The sequence below is a fragment of the Falco rusticolus genome, chromosome 1, assembly GCF_015220075.1.
Source record: "Falco rusticolus isolate bFalRus1 chromosome 1, bFalRus1.pri, whole genome shotgun sequence".
Taxonomy (NCBI): Eukaryota; Metazoa; Chordata; class Aves; order Falconiformes; family Falconidae; genus Falco; species Falco rusticolus.
This window is the reverse complement of record NC_051187.1, coordinates 106,597,956-106,625,692: the sequence shown is the minus strand read 5'-3', so window position 1 is coordinate 106,625,692 and position 27,737 is coordinate 106,597,956. Positions and strand designations below refer to the sequence as shown.

Sequence of the window (27,737 nt, the reverse complement as noted above, 5' to 3'; positions counted from 1 at the left end):
TGCATTTTAGATGAACCTTTGGCCCTACCCTGGCACGGTCATTTTTATGTCCTTATTTATGCTTATTATGTGAAATAAAATAACCCCCTAGGAAACTAACAACTAAGCAAATGACTGATTGTACTTTCTTGCAGCACCAAAATAATCAAAGGCTTTTCAATTTATACAGAAGCTGTATTTTATATGTTTTAAATAAAAAAATTGTTTGGATAAATTGCTACGATACTTCATGAAGTAAGTTTTAAAGTTTTTCATCTCTGCTTAGAGTAATCAGAGACTTAATTTCCTGGTATTTGCTATTCTCTTCCCCCCTAAAATAACTTTTCATGAAAATACACATCCAAAAATTTTCTCAAATCTAGCAATCATTTGTGACTAGGCTTGGTCTCATAGCTGAGCTCTTCCATTTTATGGTTACAAACAAGATTTAGAAGAAAAATAGATGGCTTCTCGTAGAAACTATGGTCCACGTGCAGTTTAAGACACACAAAGAAAATCACATGTGAAAGGTTGATAACTTTATATTTCATAGCACCACATAATGGTTTCAGTTGGAAGAGATCTCATCAGATCACCTAGTCCAACACCCCCTTACTCAAGCAGGGTCAACTACAGCAGGCTGGCCAGGACCATGTCCAGTTTTGTTATGAGTATCTCCACAGACCGAGACTCCACAATATCTCTGGGCAACATACTTGTTACTAGCGTACATCAGTTCTGAGGAAGTTTAATAAAATTTAGCTACTACTGACATTTTTGGCCAGTTCTAGTAATTTTATGCTTTTCAGCAAAGATTTCTTTTAAACAGGCCAATCAATTATCAAGTGAGCAATATATATCTGAAGTGTTCTAGAAAACTGGATTTCAGAACAATGACTAGTAACACTATACAAGATTCACCTACTGCCATTCCCATCTCTTGTCAGAGGCCTTCTGTATGGCTGTTACAGGTATGATTTATATAGATGCTGGTATTCCATTACAGATGGCAAGTTACCTGCAGTCTAAAAATCTTGTAACTGAAGAAATGTAGCAATTAATTCAAATTAACACACCCTGCCCCTCAGCAGAGCTTAGCAGTTCTGGCTCACTGCCATCATAAGGTAGCTCAGTGCCTTCCAAACAGAACTACAGTTGCAGCCTCAGACTGAAAGTAAACTTAACACTAAATTGTCCACACCCTTATTGCTAGATACCTTGCTACATACTTAACCTCAAGCTTACAAAGTTCCAAAGCATGTTCTCTTTTTTTTTTTTTCTGAAGCAACACAAACATTAGAACAACTACTTTTGCTGTTAAATACAATCTATGCAAGTTAAGAGCACTAGCATTACCTGCAGGAAGCACTTTCTTTAACATTCTTGATATCTGTTTGATTAATTCCTTCAATAACAGGCGAGTCTGGATTTGCAGATCCATTGCTGATATGATCACTGCTTTCATATCCAGATTCTGTCCTCTGAATTTGCCAGTTATCACCATGGATTTTTCTCTCTGTAAATCCTTTGCTTTTTTCAGCATTCCCTTTTCCCTCTGAATCCAGTGAACTTCGGCTTCCTGTATCCTGTTTTGTTTCATCTTCATATATAGTCATCAAACCTTTCTGGATTTGGTTCTCTTTTGGCCAATGGTTAAAGCTTCGCTCCTTTTCATGCTTAGGTTTACTGTTCAGATTTGCCTTGTGCTTTGGGCTGTGCTGTTTTTTCTCAGTCTCACTGAAAATGCTGTCTACATTTAGCGTCTCTCGCATAGGTTTCCAACCTTTAGTTCTGCTTCTGCCACTGATGATACTGCCTTTGTCCCTAGAGTCTTGACTGGTGTCTGTATCATAGCCAGTGACACCATCGGTCCGGGTCCTTCCTGTTGGTTTCTCCCCAGTAGGAAAAGCTTCTGGTTTATTTGATCCAAGGGCCTGTACAGAAAGCTTTGCTTGGTGAGCTGCACTATCATGCTTATAGGAGCCTCTTCCCTGGCTGCTGTATATGCGCTGATCAGCACAGTGTCTAAATCCATTTCCAACTGGAGGAGACCCCAACTTCACGTTGGAACGATCTTCCCCAATCAAATCTTATGAGACGGAAAAGAAAAAAGCTCGATTAAAGTTCTCATTAATATTTAACTGATAGTTACAGTATTACTATTTCTTACGCTAATCTCAACAAATTCAGTATGTAATTCAGAACACTAAAAACTGGGAAACCCTAATCTTACAATGCATTCTCTTAAAAGGAGAAAAAGATCTGCACAGCTAGTGTTGATGCCAATCAATCAATTTAACCCACTGATTCTCTGGCCGTATTTTTAAAGTGTACCTCTCTGTCTCCCAGGCTCTTTTCTTGGTCCTCGGTCTGCATCTTTTCGTAAAGATGTGAAGTTTTTCATATCGGCAGCTTTCTGAGCACACTCTCGGGATATGTCCTTTAGCCTGTCCTTTTGATCGCTGTAACCTAACTTAGCTGCAGAAAATACTTTTTGTCAAAGATCAGAACTAAAAGGTAATACTCATCATCTAAACACACAAATATATTTACGTACCATAACATCTAGTTTTTAATATTAGTACTACTTTAAAAGACAAATTAAGAAAATGAGAGTATAGTATAGATATAAACATACAGGAATCTCCAAGGAAACTACTAAGCGTAGCTAACGAAAGTAACCAAAGTAGCATTACGTCAAGCATGTCTTACAAACACCTCTTAGTTATTAAAATTGAACGATCAAGACACTTTCAAAGCATACACTATTTGCATCAAATTTTATGAATTATACTGACAAAATAAATTTAAGTTAAAACTTGTCTAAATGTGAAGGTTTACTTTTTATTGTAACAGTGGAGTCACTGTTTCTGAAAACAATCATTCTATTTCTGAACTAAATACTGACCATTTTTGGGCCATGACTCCATGAAAAAAGTTACTGAGCTGAGCTTTCTCAGTTTTAGTAAGTCTAGGAACTCAACAATAAACAGAGAAGGGAAACATCTCAAAGCAGGCAGCATCTCTCCACCTGAGAAGTATGGGGAGTTCAGAGCAAAGGCATTCTGACTAGTAACGCAGAAGACACTGCCTCGTATGACTACTTACAGCTTGATTTTGCTTGGAAGCCTAATGTAAAGATATAATGGGTTTTTAATCAGGTAAGACAACTTTTTTGCCATTTTTTCCAAACATAAGATAAAGTTCATTAATCTACAGTACTATAAATAATGCTGCATATCACAACAGTGTGGGGAACAGTGTTCCTCAAATAACCAATGATCCACAGAGCCACACCATGTGCTCCACAAGATCAATCAGCTTCAAGTTTCTAATGTGTCTTTTAACTGACAGTACGACTGGAAGGCATGCTGATGTTTGAGAAATGGATCAAGGCCTCAAGAGCAACTTTAGTGCAGGGGTAATAAAAAAAGTTTTGCATTTACAGTTCTCATGAAAAGTTAGCATTCCATAACAGATATTACTTAAAACATTAATTGTTACTCAAAGACTCATTCAAGTCAGTGGTGGAATTCTTCCTTTAGAAATAGTTTTAGCCCAGACATTAGCACATACCTGTTATGCTATTATTAAATGTTTTGGTAAATAAGATGTTTGGGTTTTTTTCAGGGGTAGGAAATACATACCTGGACCTCTACCGCCACTAGCTTGAATATGGCTTCTACTGAACGCGGAATTCTCTGGCTGAAGTTTCTTATTACTTCTTTGGTTAGTGGGGTCTCCAATTCCATTCTCTTTCAAGTGGTCTGATTTAGAAGCAGAATGCTTTTCAAATCCTATCAAATAACACATCTATCTTTAGAAATAAAAGGCTTCCTAATATAAGGTTTCCAATATCTAAATTTAAAAAAAAATCAGAAAACTCTTTAATTGTGGATAAAAAATTAAAAAAACTGTACAAAAAACCACACCACATTTCAGTATGCTAGGCAATAAGTTTCTGTAATATTTTATATACTGCCAAATTTCTAGTGTAGACTGCAGTGGAACAGGGTCCTCAAAGTCTTTCTTCCCTGAAGAGGTCCGTGTCCTCTTGCTACTCATTATGTGAAGAGGAACACATAAAATTCAATTGGTTTTTTTAATTAATTTACAAGTATGTTATATTTAACAGAAAAAAAAACCCCAAACCCAAAAAAAACCCAAGCCAGCGGTACAGACTACAGAACCAAAAGACAGGATTCTTACATATTGAGGCCTATGCCATACAAATCTTGGAGAAAAGAAGTTTCCTGTAGCTCCTCCTCATTTTTCCCAAAGCTCTGAATTGTGCTCTGTGTGCATATACACATACACACATGCTCCATACCTGCATGAAGCTTTGAAGTATCTTTTAACAGCATTTTAAAAGGTATCTTAAATGTATCAATATACACATATAAAAGTATACTATGATTTTCTTCTGAGATTTCTTGTTATGTGTACTTATGAACAATTTAAAATAGAAAAATCTCTTTTCCCCATTATCCATGAGTCTCAATTTGTATTCTCTTATCAGACACAAACCAAACAGTTCTAGTACTGAACATATACATTAATCTCTTTCAAGACTTTTCAGATAATTATCAATGAAAGTATTAAAGAACAAAGCAGCGCATCCATTACCTTCTCCTTTATAACCCCCACTTCAGAAATATATTTGATACTGTTACTTAAAAAGAATAATATCTATCTTAATTACCCAATTCTTCGCCATTTCCTCCTGCTGCTTTGCACTGAGACCAGTGAATAATCTGCTTTGGAGCATCTTCTGGAGATACAGCTGTGCCATCTGGGTTAGCATAAAATAGCAACAACGGTTGAAAGTGACATCGAATGCACCTGGAGACCACGTCTTTCCATTTTGTTCCGATCTAAGAACAAACAAAAAAACCTCAAGACAAAAGCCCAAAAGTTGATCAACATCATTCAACACAATTACGGAAAGAATAAATTATTAACCTGATTCCAAAGGTATATTAAGATTCAACATTCTGCCACAAGAGTTTATGTAAACTGCAGCAAAAAGCTAGAACCAGTATTACATGGGCTAACAATCAGACCATCAACACTATGGATACAGCTGCTGGTAATTAGGGCATCTTTTTCATTACAAGAAGTACAAACTCAACAGTAGACAAGTGCAGGAACACTCTGAAACACCTGACATTTGGAAGGCAGAACTGTATAGCAGTGAAGTCAATACCAAAATTAATTTGTGAAAACTGATTTACAAAACTAAAGGTTTATTAAAGCGTTTGACTTGTTTCAAGTGTTGTGTCAGAAGAATGCATTTTAGAAGAGTAAAGATCACTAAATTTGGCAGCAGTAAAAGCAGCATTTACCTCTTTTACATTCGCATCATCAAACAGCACCCATTTGCAACTCTTGGTGTGAAAAGCAAAGGCACAGTAATGTCGGCTTGTGTAGCAAATCATTCCCACAAGAAAAAGTTCACTATTTTTGGCATTTTCATCCGTAACCCTATAGAACAGCTGTAAAAATGGTTATATATTTTAAATTCTATGTAAAACATTTAGCCTCAATTTCCAGACCTACTGCAAGCATTTCACCAAAGGAATTGATATTGAAAATATCCTGCTGCATTATACAATTTCTCATGAGTATAAATTATTTTTGCACTTAGTAGGTCTACTTTATTTTTGCACAGTTGAAAGGGTAAAACAATAGTGCTCTGGAGTGATTCCACGAATTTCAATTTGAACATGATAAACCCAGATTTTCAACTAGGAATTCACCGACATTCATCTTTGTACCTAGGCACAAGACCAACACTTCTGACAGGACTTTTTCCTCTCACAGAAACTACATAAAGCAGCATATTGTAAGGAATAGTAAAAGTAGCCCAACTTTGAAGTTGAAGTGTGCTTTTTCGAAAATACATATGTATTTGTATATATATCTAAAATACATGTAAAATGAAATTACAGAATAAGCAAATTGTAAGTTTTAGGCCAGATACCCCAGGAAGATAAAGTTGTGTTGCCAGGTTCCGCATAACCTCTTCTGTCAGATCAGAGTGTTCTGAATCCCAGACTAAACCGATCGTGACGATCTCAGGACAGTTCATAAGAACACGACGAATTTTTATTTTTTGACCACAGTTACTCTAGAAAAAAAGGGGGGTGGGGGGTGGGGGAAAGCAATGGGAGGGAAAACAAAGATGTTTAAAAACTGGAAGACCAAAGCTGAGTTACTAGACAAGAAATAGCGCTACAAAACAACTCCGCAACTTAATCTAATTCTCAGATTTAATTATTGGGGTTTTTTTTCCTAACAATTTAAAGATAAAATCCTTCATCATTAAAACACTCTGATGAGGACTACAGCTAAAATTCTACATCCAATCACCACCTTAAAAAAGAAACCTCTGAAAACATCCAAGTCACCATCACAATTTCTCTTTTGTTCCCCCCTCCATTTCATCATTTAAGCCTAGGTGTGTTTGTTTCTTGTGTACTTTTTATGGTTCCTAAATTAACTGTATTTACACAGAACCACTTAAGGAAGACAGGATTAAGTAGAACAAACTAAAATAGACTATTTTTGTCAATAGAAGCACAAAATTATTCCAATAGAAGACAAGCTGTTAGTATATGAACTAAAGCAGCTTCACTCATAAGATACATCTGTTCAACTAAACAAAACCACCTAATGAAAACCACCTAGCTCTATGTTGAACAACAAGTGAAGAACAGTTAAGCACAGAGCTAAACTCAACTTTATCTAAACAGGCCACCTGCACCTACACCATCACATTTATCTATAAACCAGAGCAATAAAACGTAAATTTAAGGGCTTTTTTTACCCTAAGCTGGACTGAGCTGAAGTAACCACTGGTAATGCTGCTTTTAGGGGAATAATTTAGCCTGACTTAATAGCCTAAAAAGTTCTCCCTTGTATCTTAAAGTAATGCAACATCTTTGTTTACTTACAGGACACTTTCTGTAGTCATCTGTAGTATTTGCTGCCTGCAGCAACTCTGCAAACATTTCCGGCTTGAGACGCTCATGCCTCTCCATCATTCTTTCAACTTCATTGCTGTAAAAAGTAAGTTGAAGTAACTATGGATCTCCCTTCTTAAGTGTTAATGGATTTCAGTCAACTCTCAGTTAACTATATCTTATGAATATAAGAAAAGATACAGTGGTAAACCAGTAGCAATACACACATCCTTTTTGTCAAGATCTTGCTACATCTTGGTTTTGAAATCCAAATGTTACTTTTGGACCTTATCTCAAAACCACATTTTAACAAAGGAATACACATTTATTTTTAACACTTACTGCATTTCTCTGGCATGCTTTGCTTATTATTGAAAGGGTGTACATACAGAAATGAGATACAAGAATAAAAGCTCTTACCACAAGGCTGTGGTAGAAATATAACGCACAAATTCTGTAAAAGGCAATGGGTCTGATGATGCTCCACAACTGCGACATACACACTAAAAAAATAAAAACACTTTTATTTTTATTTACTCAGGACAGTGGAAACAAATAATTTGTTAAAGCAATATAAAGGTCTGACCTGTTCGTACAGTGTCATAGCAAACTTCTGATGAGAAATACAGGATTTTGAAGTGCACATATCTGTTTCACTGTTTGGCACTAAGTGAAAATGAATCCTCTCAAGGATATTTTCCTAAACAGAAATAATAATGTAAATAAAAACTGAACTGATAAAGTCAGAATATATGAGCAAAATTACAGTTTAACACTTCAACTACTCCCCTTGCCTCCAAATATTCCACCTGCAAGTTTAATGAGTATTTAATTCCATCCCTATTCACAATCCAGTGGATGGGAATTCTCTTCATCTCAAAGTTTCCAAACATTAACAAAACAGCATTAAACAAGTTACCCAACTGTTCCTCCAGAGTGCATTCTCCTCTGAAGGAAGTGAGTCTTCAAGAAAAATTTAAAAAGCTGTTCTTACAGTAAGACACGACATTCATGTCATTGCATGCAATGACTGAAATATTTTTTGGACCCTGTCGCAGTTTTTCATACTTTTATGTTTTTCTTTGCACAGCAATCTGATCACGTTTAGCACATGCACTGATGCAAGTACTACTGACAGAAGCATGGAAAAAGCTCATAAATAGCACATGCTTGATCCCATCCCAAATCTCACTTTTTCCCTTTAAAAGAAAGGAAAATAAAAAGGAAAGAAAGGTACTGTGATTTTCATCAGTTTGGCCCATGAATCAGCATGGCCATTTTTAAACCTTTCGCCTAAAGTACCAGAGGTAAGGGGGAGAAGTAAATCTATTCACGTAGGTCAGACAGCTGATAACTTTAGGGGTCCAAATGCATTTTGATTTGATGGAGCACTAATGACAGATTCTCCTTCATAACTGCAATCCTGACTGCAAGATCTCAAAGAGCCACTTTCAGGAGTTCTCAGCTGGATTTTCCCATGTATATGAAAATGCATCTGGCAGGTAGGTATTTCATTTGTGGATACTTCCTAAGGACGCTCAAAGCTTAAAGTAATCCAAGCAGCCACAATATGTTCTGTTCCTCAGATCTGTCTCTGAAGTTTAATATAGATTTCTTTTTCTTTTTTCTTTTTTTTTTTTTTAATTTTTGTTATTGAACAGTTTTCACTGTCTTATTCACAGGTCTTATTAGAAAGGCTTCTTTACCAGTGTTCTATGCAATCTTGAATCATCTTTTACGGCCACAGTAATGCCTCATTTTTCAACGAGACACTCAAAAGCAGAACATAATTTCAGCAAGAGTCAAGATCTTCAAGTTTTCACTCTCTCTTGGATAACAAAATGGAAATCTCTTCTGCAGTAATGAACTGGCTAGTTGTAATGGAACATATTTCAATAGCTGCTGAGAGAATATTTGGAGTAATAGACTACATATTCAAATTTGTAGGTGCCTCTTGTCCCGAGGAGATAACCCTTCTCTCCACCCAAAAACTTGTAGAAGTGATTGCGAGTTCATCAACCTCACCAACCTCCTGTAGTAATGATGTTTCACAAATTCCTCTGCCTGACTTACAGAGTTAGGGAATAAAGTAAGGAGAAAGTTCAAGATCACTCCACCCCACATTACCTGACAGTTACTGCATGTGTCTGTTCCCCTGAACTGGCATAAAGAATGTCAGTAATATCACTTGTGTCCCACCTGTAAGCCTGGAACTACCAGAACAACAGTCCAGCTTAGCATCCACGAAAATACCATAACTGTACTCAACTATCACAAAGAATACTTACAAAACATTCTGCTGCATCATCCATGAATCCAAGCTGGAAACGCTGTTCATCCTTAAAACTTTCTGCCAGGGCATGTCTCATGTTATCTGATGGGAGTGCTTTTTCTCGACTGTGTTGAAATTGTGAAAATATTGCCTAGGAAGAAATACGATTACTTAGCTTCATGACCCACTTGACTAGACACCATGGTTCTGCATAAATACACCAGTTCCTATGCTGCATGCCTAAACAACAAATATATGAAGTGTTTATAAATCTATGCAACTTCAGAATGTCTTGTTCTCTCCTAAAGTTACTTAGGTTCCACGTTCTATTACTCATTCCATTATAAAAAGTTATGCTACCAAACTGAACATTGATCCAGTGGTAGACCACCACAGAAGTATATAAAAGTGCAAGCAATTTACTTTAGTTCCCAGAAGCAACACAAGCCTTTGTCTGTAATTATACAGCTTTTTTAATCTGGCCACTGGAACACAGTGGCTCATGCATACATAGCTCATCTTTACAGACTGTGTGCACTTCTTAGGGCATAATGTAATAGCACTCAGGTTAGTTTAAAACCCATCACTCATTCAACAATGTAACATGTACATTACTACTTCAGACAGGAGTGTATCTTTATTAAAATTAGGGCTATGCAAAACACTTCCACAAGTCTGATAGAATGCTGATAATCCTTGCTATTAAATCAGCTCTCTGCTGAACGAGGGCACACAGTACAAGAGAACAGGTCAGTATCTGCCACTCCAGAAGATGAGAATAAATTGCACTTGATTTTTTCTTAATTTCCCAGAAGAGATAGTTGGCTACTAGTATTCTTTTTGCCAGAGATACGTATGCAACTGACCTCATCATTTCGCAAGTAAGGGAGGCTGATTCTGAAAGAACACTGAAGTTAGAAGCTATTAAAGAAATGAGAAAACATCTGCAGATATTACAAGGTGTATTCCACTGTCAAGACATCCAAGTCAAACTTTACAGAAAGATGAAGGAAATAATGACAAAGCAAATCAGGAGAACATATGTAAAATATAAATAAGGATACACATTCTTCACATAGGAGGCCTATGGTTAAAAAAAAAAATAAAAATCTGTTGGACAGAAAGCAAAGGTACCACCGATAAGCAAAGTTTCAGAGCTAACAGAAAGTACTGTTGTAACCACGATGCATTCCAGGGTAAGTATGTGTCAAATATTTGAACTTCCCTCTCATTAACAAAAAGCATGTATTACTGATAAAAATTACAGTCAATATCTCAATGTAAACATTCAAAATTAAGGTTTTAACAGATCTGACAGTAAAAGTTTACTCTGCCTTAAAAACATTTATCACTTCCCATTTTGTCTGCTAGGTGATTTTTGGTATTTAACAGAGCCTTACATGTCCAGCAAAAAAAAAGAAAAAAAAAAAAGTACAGATAAGCATTTACGCAGATGTGTGCTCATTTCAGTAGCCTGCACAATCACAGTCCCACCCCAATGTTATCAAGAAAAAAGCATATTTAACTCTCAGACCACCATCAAAAGAAAAAGATAATGGATTAAACCGAAGTAAACCAGAATTTATTGTCTACACCTTTAATTTAGAGGAGAGGCTGATACAGATAAATCATTGGTGAACAAGTAGGAAGGATAAAAATAGCCCAAGCTCACCAAAAAAAACCAAAAAGCCCAAACAAACAAACAAAAAAAACCCCAAACCCCCCAACCCAAGTCACAAACAACTTACTGAAATGCATCCTCATCCAGCACATACACTGCATGAAAATCAAAATGCTTCTGGTTCTGAACACAGTACAAACACAAGCACTCAACCAGTTGCTCTCAAAAGCCAAGAAAGCAAAACCAGAAGCGTACATAATGACTGAGGACAAATACTTCCAAATGGGTTAACTGCCATGCTTTCAGTTCAGCACCTAGGCTGCTAGCCATGGAGTTATAAAGATCACAATGAAACTGTTAAAACAACAACTAATTCCATTCTAACCAATTTTAGGACAGGCAGCAGTACCACTTCTTATCAGTATTCTTGGGAACATATCAAAATAGGAAGACATAACAGTCCAGCCAATGCGAAATATTCTGGTACAGTAAGCCATTTAGACCAATCGTGCAAGAAGATACATCATGGGAGGAAACAATCCCTCAAGAACACATACTTGAAGAAAAAGGAAAATACCAAGTCCTAAATTACAGCAGCCTTATGAAGCAGTTGAAGCTAGCACGTTGCTTTGGAAGGTGACTTAAAGTGATGCAATACAGTACTTTGTTCTGGAGTCCCAAAAACTACAGGAAGAGAGAGGGTATTAAGATACAGCAAGTGGTATGTTTAGCTTGAAAAAAGGCAGCACCTGGTCTTCACAAGTGCACCACTAGAATGGAACAATTCATTATTTACAGGTTCAACTGCAACGCACCATGAGCACTACCTTCTTCATATTTCTGAGCACACTGAAGCTGCTACATTATTTTTTACTATGATTTCGGCGATTTAATGAGTTAAGAGAATTTAGTATAACACATACATTCCAGCCATTGTCACCCTTCAATCCCTCATTTCTTAAAAGCAGTTCCAGTGCAGCTTCAGACAAGACTGTATGTGACCAGAACTTGACATGTAATATGGGTCAAATCAAAAGGAAAAGGCTATAAAGTTTATTATAACATCAGATATGAACATTAATCCCTACACAAAAACCCCCAGGAAACTAAACCTATCATCCCTAGACAGACACAAGACTTTGTCTGAAAAAATAGAGGCATGCCTGAGTTATGGTCTGGACTTTATATACGAACAGGATCAAGCGTCCAGCACACAGAACTCCACGACGTGCATCCAAACACGAGTGAATCAAAAAGTCCCAACAAGTTCTGTAGAGTCAAGAGCTTATAAAAAGGTTGGAATAAAAGCCTCAGGAAGTTAATCTGAATATGTGTAGTCTCAACCTACTTCAACTTGTTGGCTTTTTAAAATGAACCATTTTAACCAAAGAAATAGAATGGCACCTTATAAAAAAAACAAACCCTAAGTTTGGAAAAAAGACAGACACATTCAAAACCAGCTGTACAATACTGCAATCATGATAAGCACCAAAAATGGCTGAAAAACCTACACCGTACATAGATTGTCCGCCTCTTGAAAGATTAAATAGATATCACTGCAGTTTGTGCCTAAAATGCTTACTCAATAACAAGGTTTGGTCTGTGAAACTCCCTGAGAATGAACTCCAAAATACTTTGCTTATCCTTGTCTGCAGTTTATCATCATCAAAACCCGCTTCCTCAATGAACTACATTTTCAAATAGCGTTGTCCCTTTCAGCTCCCTCCAGGTGAGTGATTCCCAGTTCTGTGCATCACTGTATCTACTACTGTATTTGACTACACACTCTACAGCCCTGTATTAGAATCCCAGAAGTGTCTTTACTGTCAAATTGCAGTAAGAGTAGAAAGTGCATACTACTGAAAAAAAAAAAAGCCCTATACATTTTTCCACTGGTATTTTTATCCCAACGAAACAGATGCCATACTTACAGCTGTTTCCCTAGTAACTGCAGGCAGCCAAACACCAGTGCAGTAAAAGCAGTAAGAAACTAACAGAACTCAACATTTGCTTACAGACTTCACATGAGTTACAGAACTGTTTTAAATGCAAGTTTTATGCACTAGTTAACATATGCAGACCTGACTTACTTTCAAACACTAAAGGTTTCCAGCTTTCATTAGTTTTCTAGTACCACTACTTGCCTTTCATTACTTACAAACTGAACAATTAAGTTCTGCACTGTTACCGTCAACTGAGAAAGAAAAGAATCCTGAGACCTTATCATACAGTAATACAGTTGTTGTAAAAGAATGGTATTCAAACACTGCAGGAAAGAACAAAAGCATATGCATGCAAAGCAAAGAACACCAGAAATCTGAGAGGCTAGCTGGAAGTTTTCAAACAATTTATACTGTCTTTCAATAGACAAAAGTTTTATATTTAAGCAGACTGTAAAATATCTTTGTTAAGCATAAGAAAATTTGTTATAAGCATTTTACAAATGTCCTTAAATCGAAATTGTTTCTTTACACAAGAATGACTTAGAATCACCTAGACATATGTACTATAGGGATATAAAATAGTAAAAATTAGTGAAATTATTTTCCCCTCATTTTGAAAGATGGTTCTTCCAAAAATTATTTACCTTTAATGCACAAAATATGCACGCATCTCCCTGACACACATGTCCAGTTAAACTTCTTAAACTTCGTCGAAATATGTCAAGTTGCCATAATACCTATAAAAATAAGTTTCACACAAAGTAATGAGTTCAGAAGGTTCTACAGTTATCACAGGAACATACAGTAGATTTTCTTTTTTTTTTTTTTATTTCATCTAACATGTACAACTTGAGCACCAATCTTGCTACAAGACTTATGGTCTTTTTCCATTAGTTTGGTAAATTGTGCAGGTGGAAGATTTGCACTTAACACTCAAAATTTTGATCTCATTTTCAAACTTTTTGAAACAGTGACAAACTACGTCCTTTGTGTGGAAAAAGAGCTGAAGTACTCTTAAGGAAGTAAGCAGCAAGCTGAACTGTCTACAGAGGTTGTGATAGTCTTCTCATGCCTTTACATCAGAGGAAGGCGGCTATCGAGTTTATTCCATTTCTCTCTCTCCTTCCCTCTCCCCTTCTCCATACTTTCTTTCAAAAAAAAATAAAAATAAAAATAAAAATTAAAATTAAAATTAAAAAAAAAGATGGAAACACAGAAACTGAGTTGTAGGTAAAATGCAAGAATCATTTTGGGTTAAGTCCATTCTTACAGTCTCTTACTAAATGACTGTTGAAATATGTTTGGTTTTCCACAGCTCTGAGTAATCCTGGTGCTTAATCAAGCATGCTTCTACCTTTTACTTGTTTAACTACTCTATATAAAGGTAATGCCAACTTGGTTACGCTACACTTTCTGTATCTAATGTCTTAGGTACACAATCAGTGCAGTAGTTCAGGAAGTTGGCCCATTAAAATAATGAATAAAATTCCCAAAAATGAGTTCTCAAGAGGCACAGTAACACAACAGCTGTGAATCCACGAAAAGAAAAAAATCCTATCTATAAATATAAAAGCTAAAATTAAATGGGAAGCATCTGAAGGTTGAACACAGGTAAAAAGAAAGGAATACATTTTTCCTTGTAAAAGGGCAGTCACTAATCATCAGCCAGCTTTTGATAAACAGCAGTAGGTTCTGAAGTAGTAGGACTGTCAGGAACCTATAACTAAAAAATACTTGGTGTTTAATTTTAGGGCAGCCTAAGGGAAAATAGCAAAAATGTAAAAGAATATAGGTCATACTGTTCCCATTGAACGGAAAACAGCAAACTCATTCTACTAGATCTATTGTACATTTTATTTTAAACATATTTAGCTACCATACACACCACATCGACCTTTCTCCTATGTATGTTTTAAACCATACAATTTTTAAGACTTAGTTTTTTAGGAAGTCTATGCATCTATTAAGCCCTCTGCCAATTTGGTAAATAATTCTGCACACTTTGAGAACAATCAAGTCCAAAATCTAATCATTACGAAAAATATATTATTCTGCTCTTTATTTGCACAGCCTAGAAATTTGCTGCTGCTTTGGATTTCTAGATTTAAAAAACTGTAGTATAAACAAAACTGTGCCTGATATTCTGACTTGCAGACAATGTGGAAAGGCTAGCACTGCTCTGTCTCAAAATTAAGTAGATTCCCTATATTAAGCAGGCTTGTAAAAGCTCAATTTTGTTATCATGCTAATGTCACTGTACTATTAAACTATACTTAACAGATTTAAAGAGCCAACATTTTTTCAATTGGCGATCACGTCAAAACAGAACAGTGCGTAGATTAAAACATGTAAGAAATTGGTCGGCAATATGTATGCATATAAACAGTAAAAAGAAATCTAAGTCATATTTCTTTGGTATGAAGTATATCTCCCACTCTAATTCCAAAGATCTTTCCTAAGATTAGAATCATAGCTTTCAACTGTATGTGCATCTTCTAATAAGCCACAAGTACTGGTTGCTCCACATTAAAAACTGTCTTGTAAATTTTGCCAAGTAATGTAACTGCTGTTTGATTGAAACAGTTTTAAAATTCAAGCAGCAAGGTTTAAAGTTATGAGTCATAAGTTTCTAAATACAAAAGGAAAGTTTTTCTGATATTCTTGATGCACATAAAATAAAAAGCCATGGTCTTCTGCAAAATGAAATATTTAATACTCTCTAATTCCTTAAAATTAAATGCTAAATAAAATTACTTCCACACAGTTGTCTTTTCCTACAATTGCCACTTTTTTTTTTTAAATATATTTTTTTAAGGGAAGTCCATTCCAAAAAGACATGCTATTCTGTCTTACTTGGAATCATTAAGAAGTTTAACTGAAAACTCAATTTAAGACCATTGAAAAAAAGTGCTGTATTTTTCTGTAGAATACACATACTGCAATACAAATGATAAAAACAGCATTGTCAAAAGAACTTTCCCTATGACCATCTAAGCTGCTACAAACCCAGAATTGTTTAATAAATCAATTTATTTCTTACCTGAACAGCACTATTGAGAAAGCAGCTGTTTTGTCCTGGTTCATTTAACAAGCCTTTTGTAGGGGCCAGGGACAGTATACTTCCGGGCTGATAAACTTTTCCAAGGTTACCCCCAGGTTTTCTTAAGAATTTCACCCATGCCATTATTTTTTAGACTTTATAATTGTAATATTTACGCCTAAATATTTAAGGATATGATGGGTGCAAGGCAAAGAAGAAGGTCCTAAGAGAACTGCTCTGAAGTCATGGCATTCCGTTCAACACTGTGCAACAGTAACCATTCACAGATTTAAGTCCATTTTCCACCAGCAACTGTCAGCCATCTATGAGGATCAGTCTCTCAGTTAAAACACAGCTATACAAAGTTTTTAACTCTCAGACTTTAGATTAAGAAATAAAATAAAAGGTGTCCAGTTAAAGTTAAAACATGTTAACAGTTATTAGAATAAAAGTTCTTATTAAGCAAGTTGCACAGGAACTGACTTCCCTTTCAGGGATATCAATAAAGTCATTGGTTGTATTATAAGAAGTTTATATCACAAAAATGGAAAGTTCTTGACAGGCGTTATACTCCTGTTCTCTCATTTCATTCTGTCTTCTTTTTAACATTGACCCATGAAATATATTCCAGTTTAGATGACTCCATGTTTATTTCATTCTCTTCCCAGGGAATCTGAAATAGGAAAAGAACAGAAAAAATAAAACCAGAATTTTCCAAAACATTAAAGATCTTCTAAATGAGAAAAGAGATCATGGCCAAAACAATCTCTTAACCTAAAGGTATATGCAATAACCAGGGAAGAAGAGGAGAAGAAACAATTGCCACCTAAGAGTTGTTTTTAAGGCAAAAAAATTAAATTCTTTATCTGTCATAATCAAATATCTTTGAATTGATATTTATTAGATATTTCTAACAAACCTCTAAAGATCACAATAAAATTACTGTAAAGGTTCTGCAAACGATATGCAACAGCTTGTAAAGAGACCATATAAACACATGAGATATTCTGCCTTTGACTTCCAAAGTCTAGTAAGTGCACCAAGAAAAAAAAATAAATTTATTCAACACTTGAAAGCCTAAGATGGTTTTGATTTCAATACTCTACCAAATCACATGAACTGATATATATTTCTGTATTACTAGAATGTTATAGATGGATTCTCAGCTAGTACTCAGCTTTCAACATTTTGTACTACCCAGCAAACACTACATAAATATGTCATTAACCTTGCTGCATTCTTAAAGCATCCAGAAAAACACAGCTAATAGCAGAGCAAGAACATTCTGGTAGCTGCTCCAATAACAGATTCCAAGATTTTCAAATTCCAACAACAAGAGTTGTTTCTCTCATTGCTGAAGGTATATATTTAAGGTTAAATGACTCGTCATCCAGCCCATCACCACATGCAGTGTCCATCTCATAACAATAGGTAATTCAATCAGTTTGGCATTACCACATCACCCACATAAACATCTGAAATAACTGCACAGAAGAGAATAAACTTAAACCAAAGCAATTAAGGCTGCATATTTAAGAAAAAAAAAAAAAAAAAAAGGTGAAACACGGGCCTCAACCAAGGCACCTTAGGTTTTACAAGCATGTGAGATACTAAAGATGTACCAGTATACTTCAAACCTTGCAGCCTTCTCACCACTGTTTTTTCCACTGCGCCAGCCTGTCAAGATTGACAAGCAGCATTAAAAAATGAAAATACCTTTTGTAGTTAGAATGCTGTTTAATTGGAAGAACAACCAGCACCACATTCCCAACACACAGTTCTACAACTCTTACTATTGTACAGCTGTGATACCAGAGAAACAAATCACACCACTTTCAAAAATAGCTGCAAGAAGTCTTGCACCCCTTTAAAAGAAATATCAGTACTTGCTTGTAGTACAAAAACCACAACTGGAACCTAACCAAAAGTCCCTTTTGTCCCATGCATAATGAGATGGCTTTTTGTTTACCAATGTTATTGTACCTCAACCATAAGTAATTTGATTTAATAATACTGCAAATAGTGTGATTTCTGACAGCACTGAGCAAGGACTCCAAAATCTAACTGGAAACTGACCTTGACAGAGTATCTACCATGTGATAATTTTGTTTTCTTTATGTTCACTTCATTAAACCTAGAAAGGGGGGTGGGGAGATGCAGCAAGTAACTGGAAGTTCATACAGTTTAAGATCTATTAGAACCTTTAATTAATTAAAAGGAGTAGCAAGTTAAATTTATTTCTTTTTTCCACGTAGAAGTCAAAGTGCTCAGTGGCATAACAGCTGTTCTACAAAGGACCGAACTCTAAGAAAACAGGGCCAGACGTGAAGGCAAGAGTAAAACAAAGATTAACACAGAAAAAGGATTAAAGATTCTCTGAATCAGTATGCAGAGTGATCACTTGATCTGTACAGATCAATTAAAGGAAATGAAATATTTTTAACAGGTGTTTTCATTAGAAAGTTTCAGTATAGTACATAAGTAGAAAATAATGAATTACTACAGTAAAGATGAATAAAGAGGAATCAAGGGGAAAAAAATCTAAGGTGTATAGCTGTTTATTAAAAATACATATACATAGATTTTCAAGAAGCCAGTAACGCACATCAAAAGCACTTAGTAATATGAAGCATCATTTGGCCCAAGGTCTCCTGCTATCATAGGGGACCATAACCTTTAATTCCTAAAAATAAAGTTATAACTATGAATTTAAAAAATAAATTAAAAAACCCCAGAAGAATCTTACATTCAAGTCCTTCAACCATCAAATACTTTGCACTGATTTTTGATTTAATATTTCTATATCCATACTGGAAAACTGTCCTAATACATTTCTGCACAAAAAGAGCGTGCTCCTTGACATACCAGAGAAGCTTCTTGAGACTACTTGAGTTTGTAATTCTTTATATAAATTCCCATATGGAGAATTATGTATAGTTTTTTCCACTCTCCTGCTGCTGTCTCAGAAGACAAAACTGTAGTTAAGATGAACTATTTTTGGTAATCAGCAATATCAAACTGGGTACGCTGAAGATGGAAAATCCAGGAAAGAGACTGGATTGGGAGCTGTACAGATGGCCTGCGTTAACCGGAAAGGTGTAAAGCCTATTTGTTTGGGATGTCCGTTGCGTTCCTACCTTTGAGTAGGCAGGAGCAACAGGATCGATACAGTTCTGACCCAGAAGCACCAGGCTTGCGATCAGGGTCTCCCAACCTAAAATAAACTCCCTACTGAATACACTACACCTCTCACCTCTGAAACTGCTCACACAGTGGTACCCCACTAACAATGGTGATCCAGCTAGACAGGCCCCTGCTGTCTGCACTTCAGTGGAAAGATTGCTCAGCATGCAGCAGCCAAAATAAGGGAGGGAACAGATAAAAAGTAAGGTAGACTGTATGCCAATGATAAAATACAGAAGTTACTGAGAAGAGACAAGTTTCCGGTATCTAAATTTCATTTGCAAACAGATCTCATATTCAAATGTGAGGATGGACTGCAGCTGGTTATTTAGAGACATCCAAGGATAGACAAGAACAGTTCAGATTAATTTCCAGCCCAAAAAAAAAGAGAAAAGTTGAATCTTTGCTTCATAATGAAGTTATTTCCTCATATGAAATGTAATGGTAGACACAAAGTCATGTTAAATTTAGGAAACTTTTGCTAAGACCAACAGACAAAAATCATAGAACATTCAGAAAAATTTTACCTCTGAAGCTCTAATTTTCAACCTTGTGACTTAATATAAGTCAGTCACAAGGGTAGAAGAGATTTCATCAACTTTTATATTTGTTTCTTATCATACTTTCAAGCACAATTTCCCTATGTTTCGGAACAACAGATTTATGCATGGGCATGGTGAGGTGGGGGTCGGGGCGGTGACAGAATCTCAGTTATTACTTATTCTGTATTTTAACTGCTAAGAAACACATATGCTGTTTTGGAAACAAGAGTTCTTCCAGAACAATTTCAGACAAAGAGCTTTCTTTCACTCAGAAATTCCAGAAAGTCATTTCGCCTTGCATTTCAGGGATGCCCTAGAAGAAAAATCCCATGCACTACGCATTTAGCTGTGGGGCTGTGTTTTAGAAAAGTTACAATAATTCACCTCAAGAAGTCAACAAAAAGTGGTTCTGGATTAGCTCTATGTTGCTGTCACATTACATTAAGATGCTTGCTGTTTAATTCTACATCCACAAAGCTGTGAATACAAACAATTTCAACTATCACACCAGGTAAGTTTACACAATCTTATTCTAAAACTGCAGTACACATTTATTGTACAGTTTTTGTACGCGAACCGGATACTCATTTTCCAAAGCACTGTGATATTATATGCATATGGCCTCTATTAACTACCCACATTAGTATCTTTTCCTGAAAATTTAAATACAAAATTAGAAAGATCAGAGGTGACTACTTAAAAATATTTTCATGCAACCTTCTCAAATTACTCTTTCTATAAATGCATTCTTTAAACTGCCTATGTTGCACCAAACATACTCCCCCACAGCAATTAAATGTGTCAAATGTTTAAGAACAAACAAGAAAGGCATATCAGGAAGGTATTCCATTTAAAAGATCCCTCTGTACTTCTAAACTAGAACTCTGCACCAAACATGCGCTCTAGTCCCTTAATAACTACTCTTTCTCCCCAAAAACAGTCACAGTCAACCCCAGGAACAACCAGTAGCTGTGAAATAATAAGATCTTAGTACACAGTTCTCTGGCCAATGTGACTATTAAGTCCTAGCCTGGAGTAGAAAGTTCCACCACCCTATCTTCCTCCACTAATAATTTATATCAAATACTATGATGCATAGCTGCTTATTCACTAATAAGAGGGGCACTGTAGACGAGCCTTCCAATGGTGCCATAAGCAATGGGATTAACTTCTGTCACCCATTTGTCATCAAAGACTCTCCCTAAGGAAAGTTGATAGTAGCATCTTGTTTTGAGATTGATATTATCTCAAAGTTTGAGGTTTAAGAAAAGAATAAATAAAGAAGAAAAAAGCTAAGATCAAAGAAAGCTATTGTGGAAGACACTGAGGCACGTGCTCTTTCCACGGCAAATTCTTCTGGCTTTGGACCACCCCCCAAGAGTACTGCTCTGCTGACAAGGCTACCCTCATTGTAATTGTTCCATAAACCAGATGCTGCTGACCAGCCTTGACTCCCTCCACCTCCCATAATGTTTGGTGAAGCTTTTAGATAACTGGGACTCAGACCAGCAACTCCCTCAACCTAAATTCAATACTGTATAGGTCTATAATTAGGAACTACATGTCTGTGGTAAGCCAGTGTTGCATAGAGCACTGCAGCATTTATTAGCCACTGGGGTTTACCATCTCTTTGTTAAGTTTTTGACTTGACAAAGGTGTGGGTGACTGAAGATAGATCATAGGTCACTGAACCGTAGAATCTTCAGTAGGTGCATTCTTTCAGCAAGACAGCTATTTCACACAGTGTTACTGACAAGCTACGTATGATTTTCAGCAGCTGAGATTTAAAGAAATATTCTTGCCCTTCAGACTAAAGGGATCAATTTTGGATGACTGTTCTCAATTAAAGACTCTAAACAAGGGCTATGAACTCTGAAACCAACATCTATTTACCAGCCTAAGTTAACTCAACTTGACCAATTTCAGTCATCAACGACCTCCTCAAGCACCTGACTAGCCTCAGTTGTGCAGCCCTGCAGGGCAAAATATATACCTGTCACAAGTTTCTGGCACTTGCCTTTATAAGTTCCAGAACAACCAATAACACTAACATGCCCTTTTGCTGACTATCACCCATTTTGTTGGTATACCCTAGCCTGTAAGTAACTGCAGCTGGCACAGTCTTTTCAATCAATGTAAAAAGTAACTAAGCTTAGAAATCAGTGCAGTTACTATTTTACCTAAACAAAATCACTTTCTACGAGCACATGTGGGTTTAGGCATCTTTGAAATCCATTTAGATAAAACAGATGAGATAAACAGTTGGTTCTGTGAATACTGGAACTAGCAATGCCTGGCTCCCTGTACTGTTATGTCTTACAGCTGACTTCTCTCACAGTTTTCTCCCTAGATGGGGCATATGCCAACTCTGCTCCTTGCGTCTTCTTACAAGGTCTCTCTCTTCCAGCCAGCTGCATGTTTTCATGCACTTTGTACATACATCATCATCTATAAGACTTCTATCCCTTCTGTCACATTGGGTGGAAACCTGCCAATGGGTTCAGAAGCTGTTGACTGTCTCTGAAATTTGGCTGAAGAATTGTTATTTACATCTTCACAACTTCATTTTGCAACTACTCTCAGTGTGCTGCATAAATGACTAATGGCTCATGCCCAACACTAAGGTTACTTTGAAGCCACAGAGCTTTTAGCTTCTGCTGGCAGTACATGCCTCTGTGCTGAGCCTGGCAACTCACCCAGTGGTCTGAGAACTCTGGTAAATTGATTTCTGAACTGATATACAACTTAGGAATTCAGATACAAGACAACAAAAATTTGGAAGAAAAAGTGATTAAATTTACTGCAAGGGAATAAACTTATGATGGGAAACCACTAGAGCTTTCTGCAGTTAGCCAACATTATTAGGACTGTGCTTACTTTCTCCTCCTCAACAGGATGAAATCCATCAAAATTTCAACAACTTGCAACTGTGAGAATTTCAGTGTTCTCCACAGCTCAAAAGCCTGTCATTTAAAATTTGACAAAAATTGCCAACAAAACAAAGATCTGATTTGTCCTGAGACAATATTGGAGGTTGCAATCATTTCCCCGCCATGTTTGGGGAAAAAAAAACCCACCAAAAAAACCACACCAGCAATGAAGCTGCTTAAAAAATTGTAGTAAAAGACAAAAATTTGAAACGAACAAACTCTTACATTCACCTCAACTAGGCTGACTCATATTTTTTGGTCCTGGCTCAAACTGTCCCCTTCCACCTTCACCACAATGTCGAACTGTGTTATGTCAACAGCTCTCAGTTGCCGTAAGATACACCTAATGCTTTTAATAGTCACCAGTCTTTGTCTTTGAAAATAATACTATACAATTCAAAAGCTGTGAAAGAAATAGGTTTATGAGAATGCAAATTCTCACTATTTGAAATATCAAATAGAGAAAAAAACCCCAAACAACCCTGCATTAATAGCACTTGCAACACATGTAACACTAAGACAAAACAAAACAAAAATCCCATCCCCAGCAACCACTATTAGCCTTGATTTTGTGGGCCATCTGCAAGTATACCAGCCAGTGTTATTGGTCTGACACATTCTTTCTGCCTTCAGTCACTGACTCAAGAAGTGCCCAGGAGATAAAAGGGGTGTTTGATGGTTGTATCTTCCAGAAATTCTTACAACCATTCTCTGAAGATTTTAAACCCAATCTTTTTCATCTATTTTCTCTTCTCCAGTCCTTATCCATTTAGCTGTCCCTCATACACCGAACTGCCGCTCCTGCATGTCATACTTCCCTGTATCCTTTCAAGATGGGAGCGGCAGAAGCATAGATGCTGTCCCAGATGGCTTTTGTATAAGTATACAATTTTTTCTTTAAGCTGTTCCAATAAAAACTTTCCTGTTTGCATCAAAACCAAAACAACAGGTTCACAAGCTCGGCATCTCCGGGCTGTTGCAACAAGAAACCAACTTTAGAAATAGCTACAATGGGAACTCCAAGTAAAAGATCTTAAAGAAAACAAATTCCGAACCCATGACATGGGCCAGCATTTACAGTGAATCATCGCACAGAAACTACAGAGCAGATTTTTGTTTCTCCATCTTCCTACTCCTTTACAGAATGGTATGTTCCAAGATTACCACATACTCTTTCTTTAACAAAAAAAAGATAGAAGGTGTCTTTGCAATGATAATTCTCACACTTGCCTTTTTATCCCAGATTAACCGCCTGACCAAACTGTAATCTCGCCTTTCAGTTTTCTGTGTAGATGGTTTTGATCATTAACAGAAGTGCAAAATACCAAGTGCTCTTCCTTCCCCCAAAAGCTTTCCGATTTCTTAAGTCACCAGGAAAAACTACATAATTGAGTTACAAGGAATGCCAATAGGTGCATCATCTTCAAGCCCACCCACAAAAAAGAATGATCTGAATCATTACACTTCACATATTTCTTCACAAACAGATCAGTACAAACCTATCCACAAACATTTCACTCGGTTCATATGTCTAAAATTCTGGTCCAGTCCATCTCCGTTACAGCCTTAACCCATAATCATTTAACCTTGCCCCAACCCCAACTTGTCTCTGCTTTCAAAGTTTTCATTCTCATCACTGTGCCTCTTGCGTGACTAAACTCTTTTACTCTACCAAGAGGCATTAAACAAGGAAAAACAACAAAGGGTTGCTACCAAGATCTCTGCAAGCAACGCAACACGTGATAGAGCTAATACTCTGACCTCAAAGTCCTATGGGTCTCTCACCCAAACAATTCTGTTAGTAGTACATCATGCACACTGTACGACTGAAAGCAATTCTGCACTATCAGGCTTTGATATGACAGTCAAGTGCATATCTTAGGTGTTTTCATTGCAAACACCCCACTGGTCCAGGAGTACTTTTTTCCACAAGTAATCTGATATTTAAGAAAACAAACCAGTAACTACATCTCACTTTGCAACAATTTGTTAAAGGAAGAAACGGTTACGTATCATCTGATGAGGCTAGTTTATATTCAGATTATAACACGTGCTCTCACTATTTTGATGCCTGAAATCACCCTTCCATTCTACAAGAACAGAGCAGTTAATAATACTCAGTTCCACTGCCTTGAGGGGAAAGGGGATACCGCATCACTGGTCAGGCACAATACTATTCACATGATTTAAGTTTTTGCTCCGAAAATAATCCTAGTAGCTTCAAAGTAAACCGAGAGGGGGCTTTTTTGCGTGCGCAAAATAAAGCATTAAGTAGAGATACGTAAAACCCAAGCTTATTTGGGGAAGGCAAAAACAGCTGTCGAGAGAACAAGCCATTTCCTCCGAAAAGCTAATTTTAAAATATTTGCAATTAAAATCTAAGCATGGGACAAAGTTAAACGGCGGCTCGGGTGCTAAACTGATGCTTTGCATACAGCTACCGACGTGCCTCAAACTCCACCTCTACGAACACAGCAAAGAACAAACACAGCCTCCAAATACTGTAAACTGATTAAATTTCAGACAGCTCCATCCTACCTGTACCGGCATTTCCTGTTCCAAACAGTCTTTGAAAACGCTCCAGACGAACTCGCTGATGGGCATGTGACTACCACGTTAAACATTAACTTCACCTCCCGGCTCTTAACGCAGGAGCTGGCCCCAGCTCCGCACGGCGGCGGTGCCCGCGCCCCGGGTAGCCCACCCCACAGCCCCGCTGCCCGCTGCCCGCAGCCGCCGGCCCCGACCCGCTCTCACCCCGCGCCGCGCGGGCCCCTCCGCGGGTGGGCGCCGCGCGCCGCCTCAGCGCGGCGCCCTCAGCAGGCGACGGTGGGCGCCCGCCCGCCCCTCCCCGCACGGCGGGACCCCCCCGCCCACCAGCAGGTGAACGGCCCGCGGCGTTCCCCACACCGCCGCCGGCGGGTCCCGGCCTCCCCTCGCCACGTCCCGCGGGGGCGGAGAGGCGGACCCCCCGCTACCCTTTGCCCGCCGTAGGGCCCCGGCTTGCCGCCAGGGCCGCCGCCTCAGCAGGGACGCGACCCTGCCCGACCCCCGACTCACCGCCGGTGGCCGGCGGCCGCAGCACACAGCTCCTCTCTCGCCCCCTCCCGGCGGCGACTCTGGGCCCGGGCCCGGCCCCGCCTTACGGCACCTCCCGCTCCTCCCCGCTCCCCTCCCTGAGCCCGGCGCTGCGGGGCGGCCTCTCGCGCTCCCCCCTCCCTCTCCCGCCCCGGCGGCGCGCCTGCGCGGTGTGGCGGCCGCGGCAGCGGGGTCGCGCGTCTCCCCGCCGGGGAGCCCGGATCTTCCCGCGCGCGCCCGGCTCCGGCAGGAGTGGGCGGGGGGAGCGGTCGGAGGGGCCGGGCCAATCGCGGTGCCGCCGCCCGCCGCGCGCGGGCCGGGCCGCTCGGGTCGCGCAGGCGCAGTGGGTGCGCGGGAGGGCCCGCGCGCGAGGGTCCGGCGGCGTTACCCCCCCTGAGGCGGCCGAGGGGCCGCGGCCGAGGGCTGTGGGCTGGGGGAGCCGCGGCAAGGTAAGGGGCTGCCGCAACCTCCCCCTTCCTCCCTGTTCTACCCCTTGTTGAGGACGCGGTTGTCCCCAGTGTCAAAACCGCTGTAGCTGCACCTGAGGTAACCGGGAGCAGCTCGCGAAGCCGCCTGGTCGCGGCCCAGGGAGGCTCTGCTTGGGCTGTTCCAAGCCGCTGGGTTTTTGAGTTAATAGCCCCTTAAAACGAACGAGGCAGCCGTTGCTTTTCCAGCAATCGTTTTCTAGTGCTCACCTCAGGATACGCACATTGTCTTTACTGAAGGTGCCCATGCCATAGCCCAGGGACGTGGGTGGCTTGTGGAGCCTGGGCAGCTCCCAAGCCAGATCCCGGACAAGCATACGTACATCCCAGAGTTGCATGGTGTTGAAGTGCCATGTTGCCTACGAGGATCCTACACTATCTATCACCTGCCTGAGGGTCATTGCTCCAAAGCCGTATTCCCTAAAATTTTATCTGCTCTGTTATTTTGGAGAGGGAGGAGTGTTTCCTTTCGTTACGTGCAGAAGGAATTACAGGTGGATGAATACTAGCATTTCTAGTTGCTCAAGTACCTTCTATATTTCACTGTTGTCATCTCCCTGAATAAGCCTGTAGATTTCATTAACACATTTCATTTCTAGGTAAACAATGATACTTTTAAGTATTACCACACCCAACACAATACAAGGTTAAGTATTACCAGCCTTAGCACATGCTGCTGAATACAACTTTTTGTATCCCTTCTCTTCCCGTTGCCTTTCTTATGGTCCCTAAGGATTGGAAAAGTGCTGATGTGTATAAAAGCATGTTCACTTTTCCAACAGCGTGTTCTGCAATAACAATCTAAATAATTTCCCTGTGAGGTTCCCTTCCAGCATCTCCTTTAGCTCATCCAGATGGCAGTACCATTTCACTCCAGAATTGACTGTGTGGAACACAAGTCACTGCATCAAATTACTTCCCTGCCTTATTTAAATACTATGCTTTTGTTCCTCTAGTATCCATTTTCATTAAAAAGTCAATATTAGTACATTTTGATCAGATCAATTTTTGGTAGTGTTTCTTCTGTTAATATTGTCAGTGAAAGAAGCCCACTGAAAATGACAGTTTTCTCCGTTTCACTCTCCAACATTTTTCATCAAGTGGCCAACTTTTTATTTCATAAATTCTTTGGGAATATTTTCATTAAATTTTCCAGGATTCTGTTATATGTATATGTGTGTGTGTATACATATAGATATATATATATATGTGACCACACTTTTCAGTGATTTGGGTGGTCATATTCACAAGTTGAAGTTAATTAATACAAGGTCTGTGTAAAGTGTTTTTTCTTGAGACTTTCAGATGACATGGCCAGTAATTGACATGTATATATTTTTAAATGTTTTAACAGATACCGTATTTGTTTGCCTCTTGTTGTCTGAAAAGTTTCCTAGATTTTGTGATTTTTGAAGGGAGCTGAATATCTGATGCTCTCATTGTCCTAAAATTCATACAGTATATTCGCACAGTGAGCATTCTTAGGTTTTTTGTGTAGTTTGTTCTTAGCTGTTTAATGATAGATATTTGAATTTTTAGTTCTCACTAGAAATTTGAAGATAAAACCATGTTAAAAGTCAATATGTTAATATTGCCATTAAAAACCCAGTTTTGTGTTAGTGCCTCTTGTTACTGTATATTTATAAGAAACATTCTGCTTATCATTTTAGTTAGTATCACTGTAGTCCTTGATCTCTGC

At 38.3% G+C, this 27,737-nt stretch overlaps 1 protein-coding gene across 3 annotated transcripts in view; it reads right to left on the bottom strand.

Annotated features, from left to right (window-relative positions):
• The window catches only part of USP53 (ubiquitin specific peptidase 53), a 40,561-nt gene extending 14,937 nt beyond the window's left edge, over window positions 1–25,624 (bottom strand). For 2 of the 3 annotated variants that reach the window (XM_037394395.1, XM_037394409.1), the window contains exons 1-13: window positions 25,536–25,624; window positions 15,821–16,493; window positions 13,425–13,517; window positions 9,233–9,367; window positions 7,531–7,644; window positions 7,365–7,447; window positions 6,936–7,041; window positions 5,963–6,109; window positions 5,325–5,474; window positions 4,682–4,853; window positions 3,627–3,776; window positions 2,314–2,457; window positions 1,336–2,068 (exon numbers count right to left, since the gene is read on the bottom strand). In XM_037394395.1, the coding sequence (XP_037250292.1) occupies window positions 1,336–2,068; window positions 2,314–2,457; window positions 3,627–3,776; window positions 4,682–4,853; window positions 5,325–5,474; window positions 5,963–6,109; window positions 6,936–7,041; window positions 7,365–7,447; window positions 7,531–7,644; window positions 9,233–9,367; window positions 13,425–13,517; window positions 15,821–15,964 (2,171 nt within the window). In that variant the 5' untranslated portion in view covers window positions 15,965–16,493; window positions 25,536–25,624. The remainder of the gene's footprint in view (window positions 1–1,335; window positions 2,069–2,313; window positions 2,458–3,626; window positions 3,777–4,681; window positions 4,854–5,324; window positions 5,475–5,962; window positions 6,110–6,935; window positions 7,042–7,364; window positions 7,448–7,530; window positions 7,645–9,232; window positions 9,368–13,424; window positions 13,518–15,820; window positions 16,494–25,535) is intronic. The other variant, XM_037394401.1, reaches the window with a different exon arrangement.
• Between the last annotated feature and the right edge of the window lie 2,113 nt (window positions 25,625–27,737).